The sequence below is a fragment of the Numida meleagris genome, chromosome 1, assembly GCF_002078875.1.
Source record: "Numida meleagris isolate 19003 breed g44 Domestic line chromosome 1, NumMel1.0, whole genome shotgun sequence".
In the NCBI taxonomy this organism is placed as follows: Eukaryota; Metazoa; Chordata; class Aves; order Galliformes; family Numididae; genus Numida; species Numida meleagris.
This window is the reverse complement of record NC_034409.1, coordinates 29,942,401-29,950,399: the sequence shown is the minus strand read 5'-3', so window position 1 is coordinate 29,950,399 and position 7,999 is coordinate 29,942,401. Positions and strand designations below refer to the sequence as shown.

General features: G+C 47.5%; 1 protein-coding gene across 4 annotated transcripts in view; it reads left to right on the top strand.

Moving 5' to 3' along the window:
- PRICKLE1 (prickle planar cell polarity protein 1) overlaps positions 1-7,999 on the top strand; it is a 61,391-nt gene that overhangs the window by 46,177 nt on the left and 7,215 nt on the right. The window contains exons 1-3 of one of the 4 annotated variants that reach the window (XM_021384966.1): positions 1-89; positions 4,892-5,071; positions 7,325-7,438. In XM_021384966.1, coding sequence (XP_021240641.1) covers positions 4,940-5,071; positions 7,325-7,438 — 246 coding nt within the window. In that variant the 5' untranslated portion in view covers positions 1-89; positions 4,892-4,939. Of the gene's footprint in view, positions 166-191; positions 3,843-4,891; positions 5,072-7,324; positions 7,439-7,999 lie in introns of those variants that run through there. The other 3 variants (XM_021384965.1, XM_021384967.1, XM_021384964.1) reach the window with 3 other exon arrangements.

The following is a 7,999-nucleotide window of genomic DNA, read 5'->3' as shown; positions in this document are numbered from 1 at the left end:
GCGGGCGGGCCGAGGAGGGGAAGGAGGAGCCCCCCCGCCCCTTCCTCCGGGTCGTGCCCGGCGCCAGGGGAGCCCCGCCGCAGCCCGAGGTGAGCGGCGAGCGGGGATGCTCGGGGCCCGGCGGGAGCTGCGGGACGGGGCTCGGGTTCGGCTGGCGGCGAGGAGGTAACGCAGCCGGCGGTGCGGAGCCGCGGGGGCGGGGATGGGAGTCACCTCGCTGCCGGGAGCCCGCAGCCCGGCTCGCCGTCGGAGCCGGCTGCGCCGCGATGAGCTGAGGCGTGTCTGTCAGAGGAGGCCACGCGCGGAGTTCTGTTCCTCCGGCTCTAGCCCTGAGACTTATCGAACGCTTTCTCCAAGTGTTTTCTCTAGAAACTTGTCTCAAATGAGGGCTGTGAGCCCTAACAAAGAAGGGTGTTGTTCGGGAGCCAACAGGTGACGGAGTGAAACCCGAGCGTGTGTGTACATTGGAGTAAAGTCTTGACTGCTGTTTAAAATAGAATTAAAAAAAAAAAAAAAAATCAATGAGAGACTGTAGAAGGCGAGATTTCTTCCTCGCTAAATCCGCGCACCCCTGGAGGTCGGGGGGCATTTCCCGAGCCGCCGCCCCCGAGGCGCTGCAGGGCTCCGCTCCGCCGCACCCCGCCCGGGGAAAGGGGAAAAGCGCCTGGAGCCGCGTGTAAATACGGGACTGCGGCTGGGCAACGGGACTCCGCGACCGTCCGTGTAACGCGTGTTGGTAGCGGGCCTCCAGTGGTTCCCGTGCGGGCGCTTGTCGCTGCCGCCTTCGCCCCCGAACGCGGTTGCGGGCGGGAGGGCTGCGCCGAGCAGGTGAACGGGCTGCCCGCGCTAATCTCAACTCGTTGAGCCTCCATTGTGAAGGGGTGTGCGTGTGATATGCATCTCCCATCCCCTATTGCCTTGTTAACAAGCGTTCTAACAAAAAAAGTCGTTAAACAATTTGCCCCGCAGGACGGAGTAAAACAGCAGGGGGTGGGCGAGGAGATGTTTGTCTAACCGTGCTCGCGAATCGTGACCTCTCCTATCTGGTCAGGGGTGACAGCGGAGCAAAATCAGTGAGCTGGAAATCCTGGAGCGGGGATAAGCTCCCACCCGTGTCCGAGCGCGGTGCTCTGGGCTCGGGATCCCCGTGTTCTCCCCGCCGGTGGGTTTGTAGTCGGGAGCGCAGTTTGCCTTCGCTTCTCCTTCTAAGAACTTGCTCGTGTATGGTCATCATAGTGCATCAGTGGAAAAAAATGTCATAATTGCTTTTCTTTTGAAATCGAATTTAGCTGTTTAACTCAATTATGTTATTCATAGTTGTCAGGCTGCCAGCAAAATATCTCCTTGTAGGCTAGGAAGCTCTTTTTTTTTTTTTTTTCTTTTTGTGAGGCAGTATTGGAAACCTCAGAACGTTCCACAGGACTTAAACAAGCAAAACAAAACTCGCTGTGTTACGCCGATGTCATGGCACGGGAAGAAAGAAGACCACCTTTCTACCCATCCCTCAGAAAGCACTTATTTTTTCAGCTGTTGTTTATGTTCATCTGAATCCTCCTTAGGATGCCATCATTTCAAACGGCTTCGCTTTGAAGAAGCAGTGCAGCTGGGGGGTGGGGAGGATGAGCCTCATAGCTTGAAAATGCAAACCAAATTACGCTTCAGCTTCAGGAAAGGAAGGAGAACTTCTAAACAAGTAATTGCTAAAATGGTTGGGCAGATAGCTTGCTGTTAGGCTGCGCTGTTTTCAGAAACCACGATATTTGCAGCTCGGCCACGCTGCTTTATGGCGTATTGTCAGCCAGTTTACAGCGGGCTCAGTAGTAGCACTGTGGTAAGTGAACGCTGTCCTTTGAGTAAGCTGGGCTTGCTGAGATTGACGCCCCTTGCTTTAAATGCTGTCCATCGCCTTATCTCGGGAGGAGCCCCGTGATGGTGAAGTTGCTTCTTGCAGCTTGAGGTCAGGGGTGTTTCCCCGTTATTCCCTGCCATTCCTGCTGCCGTCCCGCCCCGTGTCACGGGGACAGCGGGCCTGTGGATCTGCCCTGCTCTGCCCAAAATGAACAGGTAAAGGTGACCGAAGCAGCATCAGCCTTGGTAGAAAAGCATCGTGTCCGGTCTCTAATGAAAGCCTCGTCTTTGGAATTAGGCAGCTGTCCCGCGTTCACATGCCTTTGGTATGCTTGAAATCCTAACAGTATTCAGCACTGCTTTTTGCCACACAGAAGTAGCGCGTAGCCTTAGCGTTCAGAAATGCACAGGAAAGCTAGCAGGCATACACAGGGTCACAGTTATTTATTTTTCTTGTCAGCTGGAGAAAGCAAGGCAGAGCAGTTGACCTGTGATCCCACAGAGAGGCGTTGGAGCAATGCACGTTGAGCAGTGCCACGGTTACCCGGTGCGCTGGTGCCCCGAGCCTGCAAAGCTGACAGGCTCTGTGGCTAAACGCCATGTCAGGTTTGCTCCTTGCTGGCGTGGTTGAGGTCAGGCTGCCTAGTGAAGCTTTGACAAAGATGCTTCGTCTTGTGGCTCCTTTCATCCGTGGGTTATTGGGCAGGAGTCAGCTTTTGAAAAGTGACAGCTTGATCAACACGGCTTCTCGTGACACAGTGCCGCAGGAATTGGCAGTATCAGCCCAGGCCTCGGTGAGTGGCATTTGTTGTAAGCCAGCCGTCCAGCTACTTCCGATGGGGAATCGTGAGGCACCGCATCCCCTGCTAGGGGCGTCTCGGGAGGACTTGGACTTCTCATTGATGCCCATCGTGGTGATGGCTGGATTTATAGTTCAGAATTCTTTGGGTATAGATGATGTGAGACACAAGGTGCCAACCCAACCCTAGCATCGCTGTCCTTCTGCAGCAGGCAGCACTGTTGCTTTTTCTGCTAGCGGTGATTTCTTACAACTGTATGGCAGTATTCTCCTGTTCCTGTGCCCCCAGCTCTACAGGAACTGTAACAACAAACATTACCTGATGGCTGACTTCATTCCCACCAGGACGTGGGCAGGGACGCAGTGTTGTATCACTTGCTGTCCTGTTATCTGTTTCCAATGGGTATTAGCTCAGGGAGTCTAGTACGTACAAGAATGTCTGCCTTCGCATTTTAAGTATACGGGATGGAGCCTTTAGAGGCTTGTTCTTTGATTCCAGTCGTACATTGCATTTTCAATAGACAGTCTATGACTTTCTATCCTTGCTTTTGTAACAGTACATAAGACAATGGAATTCAGTTAACAAGACTGATCTGTCCAGTCACTGACAATGCACGTGTGTACCAGGGGCTATGAGCAGTCGGCACATCTTCACCTAGAGTCAGACTTCCAAAATGTGCCTGATATCTGACAAGCTCTGTAAGAAGCAGCCTGTTCTTAAAGGGGAGGCTGGCGGGCCTGCTTGCCCCGTAAGATATACAGTAAATCTTTTCTTACAGTGTCATCCTAGCAGCACACCAAAAAACAGTGTTTTCAAAACAGAAGTTTTAGAGCAAAGTTAACAAAGAAGGGACATTTTTCAAGCGCTGGTCCAGGCAAGCAGTTAAGTCATCTCTTTTTATTGGGCGTGGGAAGGTGCAGACATACTGAGAGCAGGGATAGGCAGAATGTGTAATACCAAATATTGTCATTTCTCTGAGTTGCTAACTTTGTATGTGTGTGGCCACATTTCTTTGAGCAGCTCTGGGTCTGCATGACGTACTGAAGAAGCAGAGTGTGGCACTCACCTGTGCCCTGTGCATGAAGGAGAACAAGTCCCTGCTGCTTTCCTTCCAGCTACGATCCAGCAGCAGTTCGTCTTCTCTAACACGGTGCTGATGGGACTTGCAGTGTGGGACCTGCCAGCATCTTTCAGGTTGCTCTCCCCATAGACCCAAAAGCAGAGTTATGTGTGGAGTAGATGACGTTTTTCTGCAGCTGGCCACCAGCCTGCATCGAGTGATGCCACGGTTGCAACTCCATTTAGGTGGATGGGTAAAAAAAAAATGGTTGAAGCGGGGAAGGTGCAGCTCATAAAATGTAAAGGCAGGCTTGTTTCCAAGCTCAGGTGTTCAGGATGTCTGTCCTGGCAGAAAACATCCTCTCTGGTTTTGGTAATCTGTATTCCGCTGACATTTCCTAAGAACTCCTGCTAGAATTAATGTAAGATATTTATCTTAATAAGCTTTTTACTGCAGAAAGTTACAGATGTTGGTGAGAGCCTTCTTTGCCAGTTGTGACTCAAAATGATCCCACTGATACTGAGCTTTGTAGGCTCCATGAATCAACAGAAGCATCTCCCTGTAGGGTTTTAAATTAACAGAACAATCATGGTGTATTTTACAGAGCCTAATCTGCCATAATTGGATTTCAGATATTTAACTGGACCAACACCCTTCCGCTCTGATACGGTTAAAACAAGGAATCTAGCAGCAGACATTCAGTGCTTTATGCCTGCTGTGTTGAAAACAGGATGCTACTTGCACAGCTGTCTTTCCCCAAGAACTTCTTCAGTTCTTGACAAGCAGTTCTCATGTGTTCTGTGTTGTGACTTTAGACAGAGCTTGTCTCGTTCATTTTGGCAATGTCTGCTTGAGTCTTTCCTATCTCTATATACATACAACCTGTAATGTGAAGCAAGCAGTAATGTGAAAGATGGCTGCTAATGCTGAAAGAGATGTTGGCTGTCAAACGTGGACTGTGTGTCCACTTCTTCTTCAGTAGGTGCCATTTTCATTTTTCTCTTTTGTTTTTCTTTTTTTGAGAGCTCTTTAAATACCTTTGAATTGCTTGTTGTAATGATGCTGTGATAATCTCGTGCTCTGGCCAACAGAAGGAATACTAAACTGTTGTAAGATCCTTTACGTTGATAATTAGTCTTTGCAAGCTGAAATTTATTAAAGCTCTGTTAATCTCTTTCTGCAGATCGACTGCTTGATGAACTGCAGCTGAAACATTTAACACTTCACACTTATGCCCCTGGAGATGGAGCCCAAAGCTAACAGTCTCGTTTTTGCGTGTCAGCGAAGCTCAACATCAGATGATGACTCTGGCTGTGCCCTGGAAGAATATGCCTGGGTCCCGCCAGGCCTCAGACCAGAGCAGGTACCAGCCGTTGTTCTGCGTTTTTAAATAACTCATTAGATCTGTCTAAGGGAGGAGTAGCAAGTCTGTTACGTTCTTGTATTATAAAAACAAATTCATCTGACACTCATCACCTTGTTTTGTTCCCCCCTCCAAGGAGGCTGCCGTAAGGGACCTTACAATCCTCAACGTTGCATTTATATTTAAAAAAAAAAAAAAAGTTCCCGGTCAGGATTTTTCAATAGATGTGTGCCACAGAGAGATGTATTGTTGAGTCTGAAAGTAGCACAGAAATGTGCCTTCTCTTTGAAGTAAGTTATTAGGTTAAATTGAAACTCATGGCATACCTCATGGCACTGTGGTATTTGGTCAGTACATAACTGCAGTTGTTCCGCTCTTCAAGTAATTTGGCATTTGACATCTAGAATGTGAACATTACTACAGCACACAGAAATGAAAGTATTCTGTCACTGAGACGATTACTAATGTGTTTAATGCGTGTTTAAATAGTTGTATGCCTCCCATTTGTTCACGCCAGGATTTCTCTTTTACATTCTTCGCAGCCAATGCTTGTGGGCTGGTTGTGCCGTGCCTTCCCCTCTCCCCTTCCTTCTGTATGTATTATATCATACGGGTAGCAGAAATAAAAGCGGAATTACTGATGAGAAGGTTGCTGCGGGAAATGAAATTGAACCTCTAATAGCATTCATTTATTTGACGTTACTGCACCGAAGCGATGCGTTCAGTGCTGCCCAGAACTCAAGCGGCATTAGGTAGGCAGAGGTGCTTCTTCACACTTGTTGAGTGTGGCAGAGCCACCCACTCTTGGGCAGCTGCCAAGCTCTCAGAGTCCGCAGCGATGGAGGTGCAAAGGATGTATCTCCTTTGCAGTGCAGAAATTTTCTTACTAACAAATAAGGTCATGTCAGCAAGAACTGCAAATGATGGGCTATTTTGAGGGAAATTCTTTTTATTGCTTGCTTAAGCATATAGAAGAATCCTGATGAATCAGACCTTAAGGCAAACAGCGAGCGAATGTTCTGTCAGAACAGTTAAATACATTCCATAAAACATCCCCATAATCCATCTAGTTCAAACTCACTCAAGATTTTCTTTTTCCCCTAAGAAGAATGACTTAAATTGGGAACGGGGCAATAAGCTGAGAAAAGGGCATGAAATATCTTCAAGGTGTCGCTTTGTACTGTGTGTTTTTATCTTTTCCTGCAGTTTCTTGAAATGCACTGTACGTAGGCTTGCAGTAGACTTCTGATGTTTAAATTTTGGTTAAATGAAAGCCAAATAACGTTTTGTGCAACCCTTCCCATATGATTTTGATTGCTTCCTGAGTCAAGTGACTGATGGCTGCTTCTTTTTCATCTGTCTTGCACAGTAATAAGCTGTTGACCTAAGCATTATTTACATCTGGACGGCAAGTAATATTTTTGCCAATAGTCGGCTCTTATTGACTGCCCCAGGCTTTGTGACAAGCTGGAAACTGCATAGGAAAAACAATAAATCTGTAGCTGTTCCACAAAAATATTTTTTGCCATTGGGCTTTGTCATAGTGTTCATTACAGTTTTCCTGTCATCATTTGCTTCTGGAAAAAAAAAAAAAAAAAAAAGTGAAGATTGATAGGTGTGTACGACTAACATTGATTTCTTTATCAAAAACATGCAGCCCCTGCAAATTTCATAGTTAATTTGCATCCGATTGAAATGTGGCTGGATCCAGCCTCCTCCCGGGGGAAGGATGTTTCCACCTTCTTACTAAAGGCCACATGGAAGCAATGAAAGCTGATGCTTTGGGTGAACCTGATCAGCAGGAGACTACAAAACAGCTTTTGTCTCAGCAATGTGTAAAATGCGCAGAGCAAATTAAATTTGTTTATATAGCGACTGTTTTCTGGAAAGCTTCATGCCCTGTGTGGTAAATTGCAGAGGGAAACTTGGAATTTCAACAGGGTTGTTGACCAGCCCTGAAGGGGGTGGGAGTAATGAGAACATTAAATGTGCATAATTTATGATACCCCCTAATTGTCACTGCAAATTGCATTCCAGAAAAGCAATTCAGCAGCTGGGTGCTAGTTTTATCAGAGACAAGCCAGGTTTGCTGAGTTGGTTCATCTGGGTCTCGTATTTTCAGCACAGGCCCTGTCACGGGTCTAATGTAGCATAGCCTGCTTCCTTTGTAATGAGACTTGAGATCAAACAGTAGCTGAAGGGTGCTCGGGTGCCGCGTGTCTCCTGGTCTGACTTCCCATTCCTCCTGTGCAGGTACAGCTGTATTTTGCCTGCCTGCCAGAAGAGAAGGTCCCTTATGTTAACAGCCCTGGAGAGAAGCACAGGATTAAACAACTCCTCTATCAGCTGCCACCCCATGATAATGAGGTAAATGGGGAACCTGGGAACACACGCTCAGGAGTGAGGCCTTGCTTGCCTCTTCTACGTGGAGCATTACCTGCCTGCGTATTCATTACGAGCCTGAAACTTCTCTTGTGCTGGCATCTGACCTATAAACCAGCTTGCTGTGTGCAGAGTCTGTTGTCTAACTCTGCATTTCACCGGTGTGCAGATAAGAGCTGTCTGGAAGGACACGGCCTTTTCTCGTCAGGAAGGTTGGTGTCACTGCAATAAACTTCACACAAGTTGGTTTTATAGTGTTTGCAGCCACCCACCAATTACCAGGAACCTACAAATTCTTGGGATTTCATTGCAGCGCACAAAAAGGATGCTTTGTGACAGCAAAGGGTTTGCATCTCAGATATGCAGTGTAATTTGGAGTAGAAGTGGAAATAACAAACACGCTGTTTGTAAGAAAAGGGGCGGGGGTGTCAATGCTTAAGATCCTGTGTACTGCAGTACTTAGTTGTAGGCGCTTTACCATCAATCTAAAGAAGGATGTTGTGGCTGATTCGGGCTAATTCCATTGTTTTAGGGCAGCAGCAGTTC